This window comes from Dendrobates tinctorius, unplaced genomic scaffold (assembly GCF_039654945.1).
Source record: "Dendrobates tinctorius isolate UK_male_01 unplaced genomic scaffold, ASM3965494v1 ptg000140l, whole genome shotgun sequence".
In the NCBI taxonomy this organism is placed as follows: Eukaryota; Metazoa; Chordata; class Amphibia; order Anura; family Dendrobatidae; genus Dendrobates; species Dendrobates tinctorius.
Genome location: NW_027361808.1, coordinates 12,112,327 through 12,135,752, shown reverse-complemented (window position 1 = coordinate 12,135,752; position 23,426 = coordinate 12,112,327). Strand labels below are relative to the sequence as shown.

General features: G+C 45.0%; 1 protein-coding gene across 4 annotated transcripts in view; it reads right to left on the bottom strand.

Annotated features, from left to right (window-relative positions):
- SMYD3 (SET and MYND domain containing 3) overlaps nt 1-23,426 on the bottom strand; it is a 1,185,047-nt gene that overhangs the window by 781,965 nt on the left and 379,656 nt on the right. For 3 of the 4 annotated variants that reach the window (XM_073545143.1, XM_073545142.1, XM_073545139.1), the window contains exon 6: nt 7,649-7,747. The exons of the other annotated variant lie outside the window; for it this stretch is intronic. In XM_073545143.1, the coding sequence (XP_073401244.1) occupies nt 7,649-7,747 (99 nt within the window). The remainder of the gene's footprint in view (nt 1-7,648; nt 7,748-23,426) is intronic. 4 annotated transcript variants of the gene reach the window in all.

Below are 23,426 nucleotides of genomic sequence, written 5' to 3'. Positions count from 1 at the left end.
GTAATTAACAAGATTACAGTAGCGAGCTTTTACTATATACCTATTGTACAAATTATGATTAAGTTATGAAATGTGAACAAGGCTCCCTAAAATATCACCTTCACCCTCATACAACTATTCAAAGTGTTTATAAATAGCTATCGTCTTAGACTTGAACTCTGGAGTAGAAAAGGAGCATTCCATTCCATAATGATTACATGCGAACAATATGAGTAAGCAAGCATTAAAATATATTTCAATTTAGCAAGAGATGATTAATGGGATTCATTATCTCTCTCAGTTGTATCACTTAGAGAACTTCTATGAAATAATTAGTGTTGGAACGGGAGAGGTGAATTGTAAAAACGAGGTCTCATTTAGAAGCAAGAACTGAAATAAGAATGCTTCAAAGGATTCAATAGGCAAAACTAAGGGCTCATTCAGAGGTCAGGCTTTTACTTGTGACTTCTATTCATGTTTTTCACAGATAGATCTTATACCTATTATAGTCTATGGAGCAGTGGCATAACTAAAGTCTGATGGACCCTGGTGCAAATTTTGGACCTGGGCCCCTAAGTGAATGTTAGTCAGATGTAGGAGCCCATGTAGCATTCTAAATCCTTTAAAGAAATATGTGATGCCCCCTCATAATGTAATAATGTTCCCCATCTTGTACTAATGTCACCGATCCTGGTACATTGTCCTCCATCCTAGGCCACTTCTGATAATCTTGTAATAATGTCCCCATCCTGTGCCACTTTCAGTAATAATGTCCCCCATCCTGTGCCACTTTCAGTAATAATGTCCCCCATCCAGTCCCATGCCAGTAAAAATGTCCCCCCATCCTAGCAAAATGTACCCCCTCCTGGGCTCATCCTGTAATGATGTTCCCTGTTCTTCTACTCTTCTCTACCACATTTAAAAAAAATCCTCTCAACTTCCCTCGCTCCCAGGACACGCTGTCTTCTTCTATAGCTGGCACTGAGGCCCCCAGTTGACTTTGCTGTGCCTGTGGAGAGAGATGCATGACATCATTGCTATGCGCTGCCTGTGACTGGCATGCCGACGTCAACTGGAGGACAATATACCAGGAAGGGGCCAGGATGGGTGACATTAATACAGGATGGGGACATTATTAAATTATGCGGGGGGCAACACGTATGTCTTTACAGGATTTAGATTGCGGCAAGGGCCAATACATCTGACCAACAAATGTCAGCCTCTGATTGGCCAGCGGCATGTACCGCAGCACAGGGATTAAGCAGTTCTCTGCGCTGCAAAACATTTCAGCCGGAAGTGCGTCCAAGCTGACATAGGAGCTGGCATCAGTGGACCTTTGTGACTGCAATCGTTACGCCCCTGCTGTGGAGTTGTTCACATGTCTTTGTATTTTTGCATAGCAAGTTGTTCGCACAAAAACATGGAGACATGTCCGGTTTCTCACAGAGTCACGGATCAAACAGCACTTAGATGATGTCAATGTCCTGTCCATTCTTCATGGATTATGGCCGGTTTCACATTAGCGCTTTTTAAGCGCACGCACGGCCGGGGGTAGCTCCGCCCCCGAGCCGGCTCTCTGCCCGGCGTGCCCGCCCCTTGCTTGTAGCGCCGCCTACTAGCGGACAGCGGCGCCTGCGATCGGCGCACCCTATCTTTAGCATAGGGTGCGCAGATCGTGCGCAGGCTGTGCGCTAGTTGCGCTTTGACCTGCGCTGCGCACTTTTGACGGTGCGCCGTGCGCGCCAAAATCCAAAAAGTTCGATTTTGGCGCGCACGGCGCACCGTCAAAAGTGCGCAGCGCAGGTCAAAGCGCAACTAGCGCACGGCCTGCGCACGATCTGCGCACCCTATGCTAAAGATAGGGTGCGCCGATCGCAGGCGCCGCTGTCCGCTAGTAGGCGGCGCTACAAGCAAGGGGCGGGCACGCCGGGCAGAGAGCCGGCTCGGGGGCGGAGCTACCCCCGGCCGTGCGTGCGCTTAAAAAGCGCTAATGTGAAACCGGCCTATCTGATAGGAAAAGCTTGAGAAACCTCCATTGCAGTTTTTTTTTAATATGATAAAAACTGATGAGACTCTGACCAAATTCTAATGGTAAAAACTGACACTGACCAAAGTCTGATGAAAATCTGATAAAAAAAACAGTGATACAAGGTGGACCGTTTATGCGAATGAGAAAATCACCAATGTCTGAATGAGGCCTAAATGACAAACTGAAAGCAATTATATCCTAACAGATAGTTCAATAGTTCACATACAGAAAGCAAGTGGACAGCAAACCCTGTTGTTTACTTTACATTTCTTCTCTCTTACACTAGAAGTATATTGTAGGAAACAGTATTTGCTCTAGCAAAATTTCAAGTATTAATGTCCATATTTTACTAACCCTGTATGTGTCACGCCGCACTCACCTGGGGGCGGGACCTCGGTCCCGACGTCATCTCTTCCGGAGCCGCGGTCACTCCGGGGGTCCCATTCGGGTGCGCACGCGCAGCTGTCGTCCCCGGGTCTCCTCCTCCATGTCACGTTTGCGCTTGCGCGCTTCTGTCAGTGCTGTATAGGGCTCAGTCCTCTCTATGGTAATGGAGGACCTGACCCAGAACCAGTAGTAGTCATGTGCTATATCAGACGACCTCCCCCTAGGGGAGGTGCCTGATTATTGTTGTGCTTCCTGGCTTGGTCTGCCGTGTCCCTGCCTGGCTGTGCGCTGTATTCAGGTCCCCTGCCTTGCACTCTGTTGTGCCTCTTGGCACAAGCTCTGAATCTGCACTCTGCCTTGTACTTGGTTGTGCCTCCTGGCACACGCTCTGACCCTGTGCTCTGTCTCGTACTCGGTTGTGCCTCCTGGCACATGCTCTGACCCTGTACTCTGTCTTATACTCAGTTGTGCCTCCTGGCACACACTCGGACCCTGTGCTTTGTCTCATACTCAGTTGTGCCTCCTGGCACATGCTCTGATCCTGTACTCAGTCCCTTACTCTGTTGTGCCTCCTGGCACACGTACCAATCCTGCACTCTGTCTTATGCTCAGTTGTGCTCTCTGGCACACACCCTGCTCCTGTACTCTGTTACACCTCCTGGCACACCTGCTGCCTGACTCAGTGCTCTGACGTGCTCCTTGCACGCATCCTGCTTCACTCACACCCAGACGAATGAAGTCTCTGTATACCACGTGTTCCCGTGTCCACGCTTTACACGTTCCTGCAGACACACTCATCCACTCCTGTCTCCTGTGAGCCGGCCACCTGGTGCCAGCAGTCATGGTGCCTCACCCCCTGGGGCTTGCCCCTGACACTCCCTGTATAGGGGGTGGTCTTCACTAGGTCAGCACGCGCTGGAAGGGTTGGTGTCACGACCCAGAGGGTCCACACCAGGAGTCGTCAAAGTATGTTTTGTGTCAAATGGCTATCTCTGTCCCGTGATTGCTCCTGACTCTTTTGCTAACTAGAACTTTTGAGAAAAAAAAATCTCTTTTAGGCCTATTGGCCTTTGTTCATTCCAAGAAGGTAGTCTTAATTGGGTTGTCTTGTCCACTACTTAGAAACTGATGAGCTATCATCTACCACTGGCAAAATTTTGAGAGTTTTTTAGGGATTTTACTATGATAGTTTGTAAAGTAGGAATAATGGAAATGCACTTTTTGTAAATCAGTCTAAGACCTCATTTTTCATAAATGCCAAGAAATGGTACGAGTACCAATTGTCATCAGTGTTTGATCAATGTGAGTCACTTTTTACCATCATTGAGTTTTATCATCAGTTTTATCATTGATTTTCACTAGAAAAATGTGAAAAACTGCATAAAGCTAGTTTCACACTAGCGTTTCCTGGAGCTGCGGAGGGATGTGCACGGCCGCCGTGAAGCTCCGCCCACGGCCGCTCTTCCTCCGGTCATCTCCGCCTATGGGCGCATGATGCTGCATGTGACCTGCGTACCGTACCTTTAGCATTGGGTACGCAGGCCGTGCGCAGGTATGCGTTTGCCGGCGCATGCGTCCTTTTGACGGTGCGCCGATCGCACCAAAATGCAACACTGTGCGTTTGGCGCAGGTTGGCGCACCGTCAAAAGGACGCATGCATTGGCAAACGTATACCTGCGTACGGCCTGCGTACCCAATGCTAAAGATAGGGTACGCAGGTTGTATGCAGCGTCATGCGCCCATAGGCGAAGCTGACCGGAGGAGGCGTGGCCATGGGCGGAGCTTCATGGCGGCCGTGAGCATCCCTCCGCAGTTCCAGGAAACGCTAGTGTGAAACTAGCCTAAGGCCTAAAACTGCATATAAAGTTTGGTGTTGCAAAGGTTCCCCACCTTTCCATGTACTGTCTATTAATCAGTATAATGCTCACCAGAAGCCATGAGAAGATGTATAAACTATGCTGAATATCCTAAGATTTATATTAGTACATTTGCACAGCTCATTAAATAAGAGCTCAGATTCAAGGCATTTTTAAATTAGATTAATTAATTAATCTGTGATTAACTATTGTAGCCTTATCACACAATTATTAAGAGTAACACACAGCCATTCTTTAAATGCAGCAGAAAGCCTGCCGAGCTGGGAGATTTAAATTAATGCATCTATGTAATCATAGAACATCAAACTACAGTGAATACAGCATATTAAAGCACAGTGTTTCTAAATAATAATGATAATCAATGCACAAATCACAGCTCTGTTCGTTTGTTGGACTTTCAGCTGCCACAACACATGGAAAATAGCAAACAAAACATCACGCCGAATAAATCCATTGTTCCATGAATATTGTGCAGAAGCAATGCCGCAGTATGAGCCACTAGGTTTTCAATTGATTCCTTGCACGGGCTGAAAGGTGGAAGCGAGAATTGTTTGCATATGCCAAGAAAGCTTAGTAATTATAGTGCACATCTTAATGTTTCACACTGTGAGCTCCATCCAGATATAATACTTGAATTAGGAATTCTAATATACAATTGGACTGTCACCATATTCCAGAAGTAGATGTGTCATAGTAGATCAAGACATTGAAAGAAAATCACTGATGTTCACAGCATACTTTTTAATGTCTCAAGTGATAAAGCAGCTGCCTAAAAAACATTAAGGGTCCAATTCATCACCTGTGGGGGGTTAAGTCACTCTTTTTCTTGTACTATGGTATTGTTGAATTTTTTGAACCAAAGTTTTAAAAATGGCACATGTTGTTCATGGATTTTGTGCAAAAGCAAAAATGTTCTTTATTTTTAGCTTTTGTGCATCTTTTTAGAGCAAAAAATTGCATGTGCCACTAAAATGTCACAAAATCTGTGCAAAATTGCAATCATACTTAAATTACTCCAAGAGGGGACTGGATTACATTAGAACAAAACTGTTGGACTTTAGCAAATGATGAATCTGCCAGAAACATCTGGAAGCCCCAAACTACAGCCCATAATATCGAACATGAAAAAAAAATTGGCAAATATAAAAACAGGCTAAAATCACCAAAACTTAAACAATGAAAAAAAGAATGCAATATTGAATCAGGTCCTTTATCTATAACACACAAAAACAAGCAAAAAAAATTAGTGATTTATAAAGAATTCTTATTTATAAGTCCTAGGGCCATGGTGGCGCACACATGGCACAAGTGCCAGAGGGGGCAAACAGAGCTTGTTCTGTGAGCACGCGTGTTGTTGACTCAGCAATACGGAGCCTATATACTCCAGCAGTGGCGTAACAATCACAGTTGCAAAGGGTGTAACTGCGACAAAGGCTCATGTGTGAGATGGACTTGCCAACATCAGTGTCTATTTCAGCTGGATGTGCATCCAAGAATGCACATTGAGCTGAAAAGTATTTCTGTGCAGAGACCCACTGGTTCCCTACACCACAAACACCACCGACCAATCAGAGGCCAGCAGCTGACGTCATCAGGCGGCACATTGCGGTGACATCATATGCCTCCCATAGCAGATATCAATTGCCGGCTTCAGCTCCTGCTAAAGGCAGGTATGCCGCGCAACATGAGAGTAGGGGAAGGTGAGTAGAATGTGTTTTTTATGCAATAGAGAACAGCAGCATAATGGGGACATACAGCATACACAAAGAATGGAACCCAAGATGGAGGCCATATATACCAGGAAGGAGCCCAGGATGGGGGACCATACATACCAAAATGGGGGTAATATATACCAAGAAGGACCCAGGATGTGAGGCATATATATACCAGGATGGGAAACATGTATACCAGGATGGGGGGACATATATAACAGGATAGGGGACATGAATATGTACCAGGAGTTGGGGCACATTTAATAAGAAGGGGCCCCGGATGGGGAACATACAGTTAGGTCCAGAAGTATTTGAATAGGGACAATCTTCGTGATTTGGTCTCTGGATGCCACTATTTCCTATTTAAAATGAAACAACTGAGATGCAACTGAAGTGTAGAGTTTTAGGTTTAATTAAAATACCCTATGAAACATTTAGGAATTGCAACCACTTTTCTACAAAGCCTCCTCATTTCAGGAGCTGAAAAGTAAGTGGACAAATTACCTTTACCATAAAAAAAATGTTCATTTTTGATACTTTGTAGAGAGTGCTTGTAGGCAATGACAACGTGAAGTCAGGAAGCCATGGGCGTCCCCAAATTCTGGCTTTCCTCCTTTGTGATGCTTTGCCAGGCCTTTACTTCAGCTGACTTCAGTTGTTGCATGTTTGTGGGTCTTTCTGCCTTAAGTTTTCTTCTTAAGCATGTGAAATGCTGCTCGATGGCGTTGAGATCTGGTGATTGACTCGGCCATTGCAGAATATTCCACTTCTGTGCCTTATAAACTCCAGGGTTGCTTTTGCAGTAAGTTTTACGTCATTATAAAATCTATACTGTAAAAAGTCTTCCAATGAATCTTACTGTATTTGGTTGACTCTTGCATAGTTACATAAGTTTTAGGCTATGTGCACACACTGCGGTTTTTGCTGCGGTTCCGCTGCGGTTTTGGCCGCAGCAGAACTGCAGCAGTTCTGCAGACAGTGTACAGTAGCATGTTATCCTATGGGATTTACATTCTGCTGTGCACATGCTGCGGATTTTTAACTGCGGAAAAGCTGCGGTTTTGAATCCGCAGAAAGAATTGATATGTCAATTGTTTCTGCGGATTCTGCTGCGGTTTACCACCTATTCCATTGTTCAGGTGGAAAACCGCAGGGGAAAACCGCAGGCCAATCCGCAGGTAAAACTGCAAGTCATTTTACCTGCGGTTCCGCAGATAAGAATCCGCAGACCAATCCGCAGTGTGTGCATATAGCCAAAAAAGACTCAGATCCAGCAAGTTCAACCTTTCTCCACCAACTGTACATTTTGACACTAAATTAATTTATAACCCCCAATGTTATGTGTTCTGAGGAAATAGCTGCCAGAATTGCCTTTTTTCCACCCGTAATTAATGAGTACCCCTGGTCCTTAGTATGGACATTGGAAGGAATAAGTCTTGTGCCAGCCTTTTGTATTGAATCTGAGCAGAAAGTATACATGTACACTTCAGAATTCATCCAGCTGCTTCTGTCTTCAGTCACATCATCAATAAACACTAGTGACCCAGCACCATTGGAAGCCATTCCTGCCCATGCCATCACACTGCCTCCACCATGTTTTAGAAAGGATGTGGCATGCTTTGGTTAATCAGCCACTCCAAGCATTCTCCATACTTTCTTCTTACCATCATTCTGGTACAGGGTGATCTTAGTTTCATTTGTCCAAAGAATGTTTTTCCAGCACTGGGCGGCTTGTTTACATGTTTTTTATGGCAAAGTCTAATCTGGGAAAGAAACACGAAAGTTACATCTACAGAATGGGAGGAATAGAATTAATCAACAGCATGTGTGAAAAAAACTTGGGAATACTAATAGATCACAGATTGCACATGAGTCAACAGTGTGATGCAGCAGCAAAAAAGGAAAATGGGATTCTGGGATGTATTAAGAGTAGCCTAGAGTTTAGATCACATGTAGTAATTATCTCCTTATACTCCTCCTTTGTCAGGCCTCATCTGGAATAATGTGTCTAATTCTGGGCAGGATATTTTAAAAAAGACATTGAAAAACTGGAGCTAGTTCAGAAAAGAGTTACCAGGATGGTAAGCACACTACAAAGTATGTCCTAAGAGGAACGGTTAAAGTATCTGGGAATAAGGCCGCGGTCACACTGGCGAGGAATACGGCCGAGTGAGAGGCGCTAAAAGCATGCATTAGACACGGACCAATGATTCTCTATGGGGTCCCTCGCACCAGCCGTATATTTCTCATCCGTATTCTACGCTCCGTGCCAATCGCAGCATGCTGCGATTGTGAGCGTACTACGGCCGTAGTACGCCATTGCAAGTCTATGGGTGCGCAAAAATACGGATTACACACGGACCACACATGTGACTTGCGAGAAATACGCACCAGGTGTCTTTTAGCAAAGCCGGCAATTCAGTGCGCTATACAGTAAACTCACACTGACAGGTTTAATAAAGAAACGAAAGAATAGATATAGACACATAGAATACATATATATATATATATATATGCATTCTATGTGTCTATATCTATTCTTTGGTTTGTGTTATTAAACCTGTCATAGGGCTCCATTATATGTCCATTTTGCAAGCCTGCGAGAAAATCTCACCATACGGATGCCATACGGATTACATACGGATGCTTACATGCGCAAAATACGCGACCACACCTTTATTACGGATGACATACGGAGCACTGTTTAGGGGCCATTCATCCGTAGTACGCATGTAAAATACTGACCGTATTTTGCGCCGGTTAGTGTGACCCCGGCCTAAGAAGAAGGCTAAGGTGAGAAAAAAAGAAGGCTAAGAGGAGACTTAATGGCTGTCTACAAATATCTGAGGGGATGTCACAATAGAACCAAGAGAAGAAAATATATATGTAGCAGAGTCGATCGGGTTGAGCATGCTTCTAGCCTCCTATGGAGGCTATTGAAGCATGCCAAAAGTTAAAAAAAATGTTTAAAAATAAAAAAAACCTAAAAGTTCAAATCACCCCCCTATCGCCCCAATCAAAATAAAACAGCAAAAAAAAATTCCCACATACACATATTAAGTATCGCCGCGTTCAGAATCGCCCGATCTATCAATAAAAAAAAAGCATTAACCCGATCGCTAAATGGTGTAGCGAGAAAAAAATTCAAAACGCCAGAATTACGTTTTTTTGGTCGCCAAGACATTGCATTAAAATGCAATAACAGGCGATCAAAAGAACGTATCTGCATAAAAGTGGTATCATTAAAAACGTCAGCCCGGCACGGAAAAAATAAGCCCCCACCTGACCCCAGATCATGAAAAATGGAGACGCTACAGGTCTCGGAAAATTGCGCATTTTTTTTTTTTTTCTTTAGCAAACTTTGGAATTATTTTTCACCACTTAGATAAAAGAGGACATAGACATGTTTGGTGTCTATGACATAGACATGTTTGGTGTCTATGAACTCGTAATGACCTGGAGAATCATAATGGCAGGTCAGATTTAGCATCTAGTGAACCTAGCAAAAAAGCCAAGCAAAAAACAAGCGTGGGATTGCACTTAGGCTAGTTTCACACTTGCTTTTTTTTGCAGCGCGTTTTTCCCGCAAAAAAACGCATTGAAAAAACGCATACAAAAGCATACAACTGCTGCGTTTTTTTCAAGCATTTTTATGAGCATGCATGAAAAAAACGCAGCGTTTTTATGCGTTTGTATGCGTTTTTAGTGCGTTTTTACCGCGTTTGCGTTTTTTCCAAACATTAGGTGGCCCCTCACACTAACCCAAACCATGACTTTACTAACCCTAACCCTAACCCTGACCCTAACCCTAGCCCTGACCCTAACCCTAACCCTTAACCAAACCATACCCTAACCCTAACCCTGACCCTAACCCTGACCCTAACCCTGACCCTTAACCAAACCATACCCTAACCCTAACCCTAACCCTGACCCTAACCCTTAACCAAACCATACCCTAACCCTAACCCTGACCCTAACCCTAACCCTGACCCTAACCCTTAACCAAACCATACCCTGATCCTAACCCTGACCCTAACCCTAACCCTTAACCAAACCATACCCTGATCCTAACCCTAACCCTGACCCTGACCCTAACCCTAACCCTTAACCAAACCATACCCTGATCCTAACCCTAACCCTTAACCAAACCATACCCTGATCCTAACCCTGACCCTGACCCTAACCCTAACCCTAAACCCCCTTAACTAACCCTAACTCTAACCCAAACCCCTAAATTCCATTGTCTAAACTAATGGTAAAAAAAAAAACGCATGTGCAAAAAAACGCATACATAAGCATGCCAATGCGCACATATGCTCACCATAGACTTATAATGGGTGTCTTGCTGTAAAAAAACGCATTGCGCGCGCATGCGTTTTTTTGAGGCAAGTCGGACGCCCAAAAAATGCAACAGGTTGCATTTTGTGCGCCCGAGCGCATACCGCAAAAAAACGCATGCGCGGAAAAACGCGTACAAACGCATGTGCATGCGCACATAAGCGCATCCCATGCAAAGTATAGGAAAAAAAAACGCAGGCGCTATTTAGCTCTAAAATACCGCGAAAAAAAACGCAAGTGTGAAACCAGCCTTATTTTGCAATTTCACCGCACTTGGAATTTTTTTCCCGTTTTCGAGTACACCACATGGTAAAACCAATGGTGTCATTTAAAAGTACAATTCGTCCCGAAAAAAAATAAGCCCTCACATGGCCATATAGATGGAAAAATAAAAAAGTTAAGGCTCTTGAAAGAAGGGGAGCGAAAAACGAATACGAAAAATCGAAAAAAAGCTCCGGTCATTAAGGGGTTAATATGCTGATACACAACAGGAGACGAGTAGGTAATACAGTACATGGAATATAAGCCAACACAAATGTGCAGCCGGACACACTGAAAAATCTATGCATGAACATGAGGAGAGTCACAAGTACTATATGGTAGAAACATGATGGGAGTACAAGTGTAATGACTCCTGGAGTGGACCCTCTGGGCCGTGATACCAACCCACCCTGGGCGGGCTGACATAGTGAGGACCACCCCCTATACAGGGAGCGTCAGGGGCAGACACAGGGGGATAAATTACCACGACTGCTGGTACCAGGTGGCCGGCTCGAAGGAGGCGTGAGAGGCCGTGTCTAGCGGTGTGAATACGGGGGGCACTCTGGGTACAGGAGGGCACAAAGCGCGGACTATGGAGCACACAGGGTATGAGAGAGTGCAGGGTGCATACTGGGAAGCACGCCTGGGTATAATAGAGTGCAGAGCGCATGCTGGGAAGTGATTTGTTTGTACCCTGTTGTCTGGGGCTGGCCCACTTTATGGGGGTGCTCAGGGCATATGATTATACACCAGTAAAAAGTCTGAAAGGATCAATGTGACCAGTGCCACCTAGTTTCCTACCCCTCTTATTCTACTGGTACTGTGGGCACACTGACTGGTACTGAGGAAAAGAAAGAAAAAAAGAAAGAACAGAGAGAGAAAAAAGAAAACAGAGAGAGAAAGATAGAAGAGAGAAAGAAAGAAAGAAAGAAAGAAAGAAAGAAACAGAGAGAGAAAGAAAGAGGGGAAAGAAAAAAGGAACAGAGAGAGAGAAAAAAAGAAAGAGGGGAAAGAAAGAAAGTACACAGAGAGAGAGAAAGAAAGAGGGGAAAGAAAGAACACAGAAAGAAACAGAAATAGGGGAAAGAAAGAACAGAGAGAGGAAGAAAGAAAGAGGGGAAAGAAAGAAACAACAGAGAGAGAAAGAAAGAAAGAAAGAAAGAAAGAAAGAAAGAAAGAAAGAAAGAAAGAAAAAATGGGAAAGAAAGAAAGAACAGAGAGAAAGAAAGAGGGGACAGAAAAAAGAACAGAGAGAGAGAAAAATGAAAACAGAGAGAAAGAAAGAAGAGAGAGAAAGAAAGAAAGAAAGAAAGAAAGAAAGGAAAGAAAGGAAAGAAAGAACAGAGAGAGAAGGAAAGAAAGAAAGAAATAAAGAAAGAAAGAAGAAAGAAACAGAGAGAGAAAGAAAGAAGAAAGAAACAGAGAGAAAGAAAGAGGGGACAGAAATAAAGAACAGAGAGAGAGAAAGAAAGATGGGACAGAAAAAAGGAACAGAGAGAGAGAAAAAAGAAAGAGGGGAAGGAAAGAGGGGAAAGAAAAAACAGAGAGAAAGAGGGGAAAGAAAGAACAGAGAAAGAAAGAAAGAGGGGAAAGAAAGAAAGAACAGAGAGAGAAATAAAGAAAGAAAGAAAGAAAGAACAGAAAGAGGGGACAGAAAAAAGAACAGAGAGAGAGAAAAAAGAAAACAGAGAGAAAGAAAGAAAGAAAGAAGAGAGAAAGAAAGAAAGAAAGAAAGAAAGAGGGGAAAGAAAGAACAGAGAGAGAAAGAAAGAAAGAAACAACAGAGAAAGAAAGAAAGAAAGAAAGAAAGGGGAAAGAAAGAAAGGGGAAAGAAAGAAAGAAAGAAGAAACAGAGAGAGAAAGAGGGGACAGAAAAAAAGAACAAAGAGAGAGCGAGAGAGAAAGAAAGATGGGACAGAGAAAAGGAACAGAGAGAGAGAAAAAAAGAAAGAGGGGAAAGAAAGAAAGAACAGAGAGAGAGAAAGAAAGAGAGGAAAGAAAGAGGCGAAAGAAAGAACAGAGAGAAAGAAAGAGAAAGAGGGGAAAGAAAGAACAGCGAGAGAAAGAAAGAGGGGAAAGAAAGAAACAACAGAGAGAGAAATAAAGAAAGAAAGAAAGAAAGAAAGAGAAAGAAAGAAAGAAAGAGGGGAAAGAACAGAGAGAGAAAGAAAGAAACAACAGAGAGAGAAAGAAAGAAAGAAAGAAAGAAAGGGGAAAGAAAGGGGGAAAGAAAGAAAGAAAGAAGAAACAGAGAGAGAAAGAGGGGACAGAAAAAAAGAACAAAGAGAGAGAGCAAGAGAGAAAAAAAGATGGGACAGAGAAAAGGAACAGAGAGAGAGAAAAAAAGAAAGAGGGGAAAGAAAGAAAGAACAGAGAGAGAGAAAGAAAGAGAGGAAAGAAAGAGGGGAAAGAAAGAACAGAGAGAAAGAAAGAGAAAGAGGGGAAAGAAAGAACAGAGAGAGAAAGAAAGAGGGGAAAGAAACAACAGAGAGAGAAATAAAGAAAGAAAGAAAGAAAGAGAAAGAAAGAAAGAAAGAAAGGGGAAAGAAAAAGAACAGAGAGAAAGAAAGAGGGGACAGAAAAAAGAACAGAGAGAGAGAAAAAAATAAAGAGGGGAAAGAAAGAACAGAGAGGGAGAAGTAAAGAGGGGAAAGAAAGAACAGAGAGAGAAAGAAAGAGGGGAAAGATAGAACAGAGAGAAAAAGAGAGAAATAAAGAAAGAACACAGAGACAGAGAGAGAAGAGAGAAAGAATAGAAAGAAAGAGGGGAAAGAAAGAGAACAGAGAAAGAAAGAACAGAGAGAAAGAAAGGAAGTCCTGCCCTGTATATACATCCATATCAGCCCAGGCAGATGGCGGCCACACCAGTCCTGCCCTGTATATACATCCACATCAGCGCAGGCAGATGGCGGCCCCCCTGTCCTTCCCTGTATATACATCCACATCAGCGCAGGCAGATGGCGGCCCCCCAGTCCCTGTATATACATCCACATCAGCGCAGGCAGATGGTGGCCCCCAGTCCTGCCCTGTAATATACATCCACATCAGTGCAGGCAGATGGCGGCCCCCCAGTCCTGCCCTGTAATATATATCCACATCAGCGCAGGCAGACGGCGACCCCCCAGTCCCTGTATATACATCCACATCAGTGCAGGCAGACGGCAGCCCCCCAGTCCCTGTATATACATTCACATCAGTGCAGGCAGACGGCAGCCCCCCAGTCCCTGTATACACATCCACATCAGCGCAGGCAGATGGCAGCCCCCCCAGTCCTGCCCTGTATATACATCCACATCAGCGCAGGCAGATGGCGGACCCCCAGTCCCTGTATATACATCCACATCAGCACAGGCAGATGGCGGCCCCCCCAGTCCTGCCCTGCATATATACATCCACATCAGCGCAGGCAGATGGCGGCCCCCCCAGTCCCTGTATATACATCCACATCAGCGCAGGCAGATGGCGGCCCCCAGTCCCTGTATATACACCCACATCAGCGCAGGCAGATGGCAGCCCCCCAGTCCTTGTATATACACCCACATCAGCGCAGGCAGATGATGGCCCCCCTGTCCCTGTATATACATCCACATCAGCGCAGGCAGATGGCAGCCCCCAGTCCTGCCCTGTATATACATCCACATCAGCGCAGGTAGATGGCGGCCCCCCAGTCCCTGTATATACATCCACATCAGCGCAGGCAGATGGCGGCCCCCCAGTCCCTGTATATGCACCCACATCAGCGCAGGCAGATGGCAGCCCCCCCAGTCCTGCCCTGTATATACATCCACATCAGCGCAGGCAGATGGCGGCCCCCCAGTCCCTGTATATACATCCACATCAGTGCAGGCAGATGGCAGCCCCCCAGTCCTGCCCTGTATATACATCCACATCAGCGCAGGCAGATGGCGGCCCCCCAGTCCCTGTATATACATCCACATCAGCGCAGGCAGATGGCGGCCCCCCAGTCCCTGTATATACACCCACATCAGCGCAGGCAGATGGCAGCCCCCCAGTCCCTGTATATACACCCACATCAGCGCAGGCAGATGGCGGCCCCCCAGTCCTGCCCTGTAATATACATTCACATCAGCGCAGGCAGACGGCGCCCCCCCAGTCCCTGTATATACATTCACATCAGCGCAGGCAGATGGCGGCCTCCCAGTCCCTGTATATACATCCACATCAGCGCAGGCAGATGGCAGCCCCCTCAGTCCTGCCCTGTATATACATCCACATCAGCGCAGGCAGATGGCGGCCCCCCAGTCCCTGTATATACATCCACATCAGCGTAGGCAGATGGCAGCCCCCCAGTCCTGCCCTGTATATACATCCACATCAGCGCAGGCAGATGGCGTCCCCCCAGTAGCTGTATATACATCCACATCAGCTCAGGCAGATGGCGGCCCCCCAGTCCCTGTATATACGCCCACATCAGCGCAGGCAGATGGCAGCCCCCCAGTCCCTGTATATACACCCACATCAGCGCAGGCAGATGGCGGCCCCCCAGTCCTGCCCTGTAATATACATCCACATCAGCGCAGGCAGACGGCGGCCCCCCAGTCCCTGTATATACATCCACATCAGCGCAGGCAGATGGCGGCCCCCAAGTCCCTGTATATACATCCACATCAGCGCAGGCAGATGGCAGCCCCCCCCCCAGTCCTGCCCTGTAAATACATCCACATCAGCGCAGGCAGATGGCGGCCCCCCCAGTCCCTGTATATACATCCACATCAGCGCAGGGAGATGGCAGCCCCCCCAGTCCTGCCCTGTATATACACCCACATCAGCGCAGGCAGATGGCGGCCCCCCAGTCCCTGTATATACATCCACATCAGCGCAGGCAGATGGCGACCCCCCAGTCCCTGTATATACACCCATATCAGCGCAGGCAGATGGCAGCCCCCCAGTCCCTGTATATACACCCACATCAGCGCAGGCAGATGGCGGCCCCCCAGTCCTGCCCTGTAATATACATCCACATCAGTGTAGGCAGATGGCAGCCCCCCAGTGACCAGTCCCTGTAAATACATCCACCCTGGCAGATGGCGGCCCCCCCAGTCCTGCCCTGTATATAAATATATATATATATATATATATATATATATATTATCCATCATCACATCAGTGCACCCCCCAGCCTCTTTTAACTCACCCCCGGCCAAGGCCCACACCGCTTTGAATGAACTTCAGCCTGCCCTGAGCCCGGCACGCGGGGGTAGGAGTCGAGTCGCGCACACCAGCTCCCACTGCCCAGCCTCCTCTGGTCCCTGGATACTTAGGCTGGATAAATTCCTGCTTCCTGGCCTGGGTGAGTCGGTGAACGCAGTCGTGGCGACGCCGTTGATAGGCCCAGTCAGTCACTGTGCCTGGCGCAGGCAGCCAGCCAGTGACGGAAGAAGAGCATAGCAGAGGGCAGAGGCGAGCGCTTTCCGGCTCTCCGCCCTCAAAGAACGTCCGACGACGTGCAGCGTCACGTTGCACGGCAGGTTCTTAACCCCATAGGGTGCCGCTGCCTGCCGCCTTGCCAGCAAGTTTAAAGGGCCGGCGGCAGGAAAGAAGAGGCCGGTGGCCGCCGCCGCTTTATCTGGCAAGCGGCCAGAGGAGCGAGCACCCAGCCAGCAGCCCATAACGGCATGAAAATGGCGGCCCAGCGGGAAAATGCCCGTTTGGGCAAGTGGCCAATTCGGGCCTGCCCCCGGCCCTGACTAACAGTCATCCACAATGTAGAGCCAGTGTCAGTAAGTGCTAGGGGTGCGATTACAGCGGCAGTTCTGTATACTCTGAGCGGTGTCTGAACCGGCGCCTCCACGATTTAATACCAAATGCTGGTGGGGAGAATAAAGATAATTTTCTCCCTGCTGCATTTGGCTGCGTGCAGGCGCCGGACAGCATCATAACGCTGTTAACCTGCAGATAAACCCCATATCTGCAAGTTAACAGCGCTATTCCTGGTGACATTCCCTCTAAGCAAGTTGAAGATGAAATGATATCTAAAAGGGCTAAAGTTAAAGATGACACATTTTCATTATGTTAAGTATCGGCGAACTCGTAATGACCTGGAGAATCATAATGGCAGGTCAGTTTTAGTGAACTTTGGAACTAAAAAAAAAAACTAAATAATTATGGAATTGCATTTTTTTTGCAATTTCACTGCACTTGGAATTTTTTCCCATTTTCAAGCACACTATATGGTAAAATCAAAGGTGTCATTATAAAGTACAACTCGTCACTCAAAAACAAACCCTCACGAGGCCATATTGACAGAAAAATAAAAAGTTATTGCACTGGGAAAAAGGGGAGCGAAAAACAAAAACAGCAAATTGCAAAGTGGTGAAGGGGTTAGAGGGAATCTGTCAGTAGGATCAACCCTCCTAAGCAGTCTATATGGGTATACAGGTCTTAGAAAGCTGATTATAATGTTACCTTGATATCTGGCATCTAAGGTCTTATGCCAGAGAAATCCACATTTTTCTTATATGTAAATTACCTCTTCCAGGCTATGAGGAGGATGTTGCCTGGAAGATAACTCTGCCTCCAGGGATTATTTTACATGAAGGGTGAGTTACCAAAGTGAGACAAGAAAACAGAACAGGAGAAATTAAATGTATCTTCTTGAAAACACATTGTTGCAGCTCGAGTTCTGCTGTAATGCAAAAACAATACTGCAACCCTGTCTGCCTGTGAGATGGAAGCTGAAGCTGAGAGGAACCTGCAGATGTGTCAGGTATAATCACACCAAGGTCTGCAGTGAGATCAGGAGAGCAGTGAGTGGCCATTACATGTCACACTGACAACTCTCCATTCATGTAAAATAATTTCTGGAAGCAGAGTTATCTTCCAGGCACCATCCTCTCCATAGCCTGGAAGAGGTAATTTACATAAAGTGATAAAAGAGGATATATCCACAACAAGAAATCTGATATGAGACATAGAGGGAGACCTGTTTTCAGCATTCTATAACCTGTATGCCCATATTAATAGTTTAGATGGGTCAAATGTGGTGACAGATTCCTTTTAAATTTGGGGCTCTTAAATGCCACAGATCCTTCTACTAATTGAGCAGAAGTGTTATGTAGCCATCACAAAGAATCAGATATTATCAGATAATTTTATGATGTTGTTATTTGGTTATTGTATGTTATTATTTGATCACCATATGGGGAAATGTACATGTGACACCCCAGAGTCCGGTTGTCACAGTGACATTGCCTCCCTCTAAGAGGTGAAGTCATGCTTGGAGGCAGAAGGGGGGCCCCCATGCCAGATAACATAGATTAAATCACAATTCCGGCTGCAGGTCAGAAAAGGAAGTTTCCTTATAAATTCTGGCCAGCAGAGGGGGTTGGTGACTCAGCTAGAAGTCAGCTGAGGGAGTTGTCATGGAAATGAGAGCAGCAGTGAACAAATGACAAGACAGTTAAACGTGAGGTAAAAAGATCTTTCTGGAAGATCCAGTCAGTTCAAGACAGGGAGCTGATCTGTGAGGAGCTGGTGAGGGGAAGCTGATCTGTGAAGAGGGAAAGGACAAGAGCAGAGACAGAGAGGCTCTGGGGAAGCTAAAAACTGCATATAGCAGACCCCAGAGCGAAGCGCTAATAGAGAAAAAGAGGACGCCAGAGTCCTAGGCTGACAGGAGCTGTACGCCCTGATAGCCGAATCTGAAAGTACAGGGGATTGTAAATTCCTGTGTGACATTGTACACCTGAGGGCATGGCAGCAGATAAGGAGCCCGGGGCTGACGGTGAAAAGGATGGTACCCGTGGAATAGGCTCATGCTGACAGCCGTACAGGTTAGTTAAATCATCACGCAATTGAGGGTCTCAGCTTAGTTACAAACAGCAGAGACCCACACAAAAAGCGCAGAAGGAAGGTCCTAAACCCCCACTTGGCAAGGTGGATCCCCTGAATGCCTCCAGGCGAGCCGGACTTAAGCCATCACCTGTATGTGGTACTCCGGACTGCAACCAATTGCCAGTAAAAGGTGAAGAAACTGCACCTCTCTGTGTCCTTCTCTCATTTCTCTGCACCCCAACGTTCACAGCCATCTTAACTATTAATCAAACATCTTTGCCCTGGGGCTATTGCTCTACCTGTGGAGATCTATTTTCACCTCAGCTGCGACACACCAACAGTCTCTGGGGAACAACACCGCAGCGCTGGTCACCTCTGACCAGAATACCACAGGTGGCGACGCGCATTTAATCATCTATAAACTTTATCTTCACTTTTACCACATCTAACAACATCACAAACAACTTTCCCCTTCCCCTATTTTATTTTATTTAATGGACGCCCCAGGGCCATGGACCGGGTCACCGCCGCTGTGACACCGTCCCCCAATGAAGTCGACGGGCCTGGTACCGAGTACCCCACGGCCCTGCCTGCGCCGCTCACGCGTCTGGGCGCTCCATACAATGTGTGGCACAGTACAGTATAACTATCTTTGCAAGTGTATAGTGGTGATGGCCCCAAGTAATGTCATTATTTCTGGAGGTACATGTATTCATGCTGTGACTATGTGTATGGTGATAGTTATGGGGGAAACTTTATGTAATTTATGTGACAAGCTAGATTGTGGAACTGAATGGAAGTGTTCACTTTGACCAACTTGGACACTTTTATTCTGTATGCATTCTGTATAATTAGGCATTGTTTAGTATGATTTTTATTTTTACACCACATAATAGTAAATTATACCAGGAGTGGGGCGTAAACACAAAGCCTTCCCTACCTACAAGCATCTAATGCAAAGTCAAAAATACATCTCTGCTCAGTATCCTTCTTTTAGAATCTCTCTTCAGTCTTTATTATTTTTGAAGGTTTTTTTTCGTTTGTTTGTTTTTTGGACAGGTAGAGGAATCTTGTAATTGTCGGTTTCACGAATTTCAATGTTACAAAACGAAGTAAAAGAATTTGGTACAACAATACTCTGAGCATAGCAGGCACTTAGTGGGCGCAATAAGACTGTGCGGTCCTCACATTTTCATTAGTTCTTCTAGTGGTGATGGATGTGGGCTGAATTTCAATGAACTGAAGACTGATGGTTCCTTTCTTTAAACAATGCATGCAGACTGGAAGGATGTAATTTCGCTACAACACAACTCATTGGTAATTGCCTAGTTTATCCTTGCATTAAACACTGGAGCACTAAAAAGAAAATAATAATCTTCTGAGATTTACGGTTTTCTTCAAGATATTTAAATAAATAAAATCAGAATCAAATGAGAGGCTGCTCGGCCAAAATCACAGTTGAAGAGTACATTTAATATACTCCAAGCCAAATGTACTGCTTTTTAAATGTGCCATAACACAGTGAGAACATGACTGGGTAAATTGTGATTTTTAGGACTTTAATATTAATGAAACCTGAAGTTATGTTTTATACTTCTAGCTTATTTCAGGCAATGAGTTGAATTTGCAGAAATCTTAAAAAGGTCCTATTTATTAAGAAAACAGTATCATTACCTAATCTAATCTATCTAAAGAAATGGAGAAGGAATGGCTCCTATAGCTAAAATACCATCAGATGTCCAACTAGCATCATCGGCCCCATTGTGCAGTTTTCAGAAATGCAACATTGCTATTGTCTTCTTGCAGGAAACAGAAGAGCTGCTGATTATAGTGAGGCGGTCGTTGATGTTTAGTACTCATAATACAGGTGCATCCAAATAATGCAATCTGGAGCGTTTAAGTGACTGCCAATTGGTACATAATTGATGATAGGCTGGTGTTTAATACCCTGCTTAGACAGGTATTTAATATGAGCACTAAATGATTAAGTAATATATTGTTCTGTGTGTATAGGCTGCCATTGTACTTGGCAGCACAGGTCCCTGTTAATACACAAGACAATGTGCTGCCGAGAACAATGATCTTTTCAGCCAGGCAAAAGATTGTTTCACTTAACAAATTAGCACTTTGCTCATTTGTCAGGTGATTGGCAGCCTGTTTTACACTGCATGATTATCGATGTGTAATTCTAGTAATGGGAAACAGAGCGCACAATAGGGTGATGCCCTATGGAGGGTGAGTAGGAGAGTGCTGGTTATGCTCACCTGGTGATGTTGTGACAGGCCCTACTCCTATGTAGGCATGAAGAAAATAGCTGCTGCCCTGTGGCTGGTGGATAAATCCTCCTGTATACACATTGATTGATTGATTGTGGCATCAGGTGTGGATGGTTTGATGTCATCTTACCATATAAATATGCCCTCTTTCCTCCACTCTCTGCAGACAGCAGACAGCATTGAGAGTAGGAGGATCTATGTCTCTTGAGGTTTAGCACTATGGCACTTTTTAACAAGTTAGTCCCCTGAAGATTTACTTGGATGAAACGCGTTGGGACACTCTTCTAAGGGAAAGTGTAGGGCATGTGCAATACAGGGTGAGCTATGGACTGCCCTTGTTAGGGCAGGAGTCTGGGGATCAGATGATGGTTAGTTTTTGAGGGAATCGACAGGGTATTGTCCTCCCGTCGCTACCTCCCTGTATACAGAGTGTCCCTGGAGACTCCTGGCCGTCTGCATAAACCGGTGAGATTGTTCCTGTTTTTATATCTCATCTATTTGTACCTTGTGGCTATAAACCTTTTTTGGGTTAGTCAGAAAAAATATATGTATGCAATTGGCTATGGCATTGTGTGCTAATTGTTAATATATGCTGTATCCTTTATACAAACTGTTGCCTGACATGATATATTAGCAACATTTTATATCCTGTATGATGCCTTTGGGTGGTTCCAATTTTCCTTCGGGGATTACCCATTGAATCGCCATCTTTTTAAACCACTATTTGGTGACACAACTATTTTGGAGCTTTTAAGTTACATATATTAAAAGTTATATTTTAACCTCACTTATTGCTGTATAGATATATTTTGGGGTGAGTGATAATTGTCATTTTTGACAAAAATTGGCATTTGTTTGCTGTATTCGGTGGATAAATCCTCCAGCAGATATTGGATCCAGTTGGATGAACACGTAGGTGGGCTGCACTGATGGTGTGAATCAATATTTCAGAAAAGATGATTAAGAAAAGGCTTTTAATTCACAATGCGTTTCAACACTGTACCAGCGTTCTCACGTGAAGAGACGCCGGTAAGGCGTTGAAACGCATTGTGAATAAAAAGCCTTTTCCTCATCATCTTTTCTTCTTTTCTGAAGAATCGATTCACTCCAGTAGCGCAGCCCACCTACTTGTTCTTCCAACTGGATCCATAATCGGTAAGTGAGCATTCATAAGAATGATTGATCACAATAATCGTGAAGTAAATGCACCTTAACTTAGAAAGGAAAGCGGCATGAAGTTTGGGCATGTCCTAGAGTCATTATTGCAGACATCTTATGATATAGGAAAGTGATTTTCAATCAATCATTCTCTTTTTAGGCTTCATTAAAGGTGATGCTTGGGCCTCACTAAATAGACCAAGTTAATGCCTATGCCTCACCACTTCTGGTGTAAGACCAAAAATGAAAAATACTCACACCTCACAATTTGAGACGTATACAAGATGCCTGTTAATCTACAAGCTTCATCAGCTTGAACATCAATAGTGTTGCAATGTCAGCATTCAAGTTTCATTTACCTAAACGGAGATGTTCCAGAGATCCTACGCTGTCCTCTGCTGGGTTGTTGTCTGCTCATAAACTACTTGAAACCATGCTTGTGTTGGAATTTTGCAAACACAACATGGCACCTTGTTTCAGAAAAATACCAGCCAGACCTATTATAAACTAACAGTAAAAGCAGATCATAATTAATTATGACAGATAATAAAATATCTGTCTGATGAATCATAATGGATTTTGATGGTTCTAATGGATTCAAGGCTGCCATCAGGGCATTACTGCCCTTACTGATATATGGGTCCTGGTGAGCAGAAGTACAGAGGGGGGTTCAGACCCAGGCTGGGTCCCCCCTTCTCTGCTTCTGGTCAAGGGCCGCAGAGTATAAATAAGCGCTGTGCGCAACACACAATTCAGTGCTGAGAGCTTTCCCGAAGCTTCACAGCCATCAAACCTGAATGGTTGCGCAGCTCCAACTCCTTCTGCTTATTCTGGACGTCTGGTCAGGTGATGGCACGTACACGATGATATCAACGCATACTTGCCGGCATGTAAGTGCGCCACTGGCAGTTTCCAGGACACCGGAGTTTTGCCTGCAGTGGATCATCAGTGAGGTAAGTATGAAAATGTTTTTTTTCTTTGTTTATAAAATGAATTAAATGGATGAGGAGGAATGCAAATGATGAAGTGATGAGGGAGGTGGACTGAAAATGATGACGTGAAGGGGGAGGGGGCTGCAAATGAGGAAAAGAAAGGGGATGGGATACTGCAAATGATGAAGTGAAGGGGAGAGGGGGAATGCAAATAATAAAGTGAGAGGGGACTGCTAATAATGAAGTGAGGGTGGGGATGGGGACAGCAATTGAACTGAAGGTGGGGTGTGGGGAGAGCAAATAATGAATTGAAGGTGGGGTGTGGGGAGAGGAAATAATGATAAATTTTGAGGGTGGGCAAGTAAATGATGATGTATTGCAACTGGGGATGAGGAACAGTAAATGAATTGAGGTTGGGGGATGTAATGATACTACGGAAATGCTCTACTATCAAAGTACCTTTCTAGAACATTCCAGGGCTTTTCAATCACACACATCCATTAGGTCTGTGCAAGGCACGCTGTGGGTTTTTGACCCCCCTCCTTCTTCCCCCCCATCAGCAGCTGCAGCTTTCTGTCCCTCTGCCTGCATGTAATACTACATTCCTTCCTTACCCCTCCCTAAGGAATGTGGTAATTAGCAGAGACCAGTCCTTTGTCTAAAACCATGTGCTCTGTGTCTCA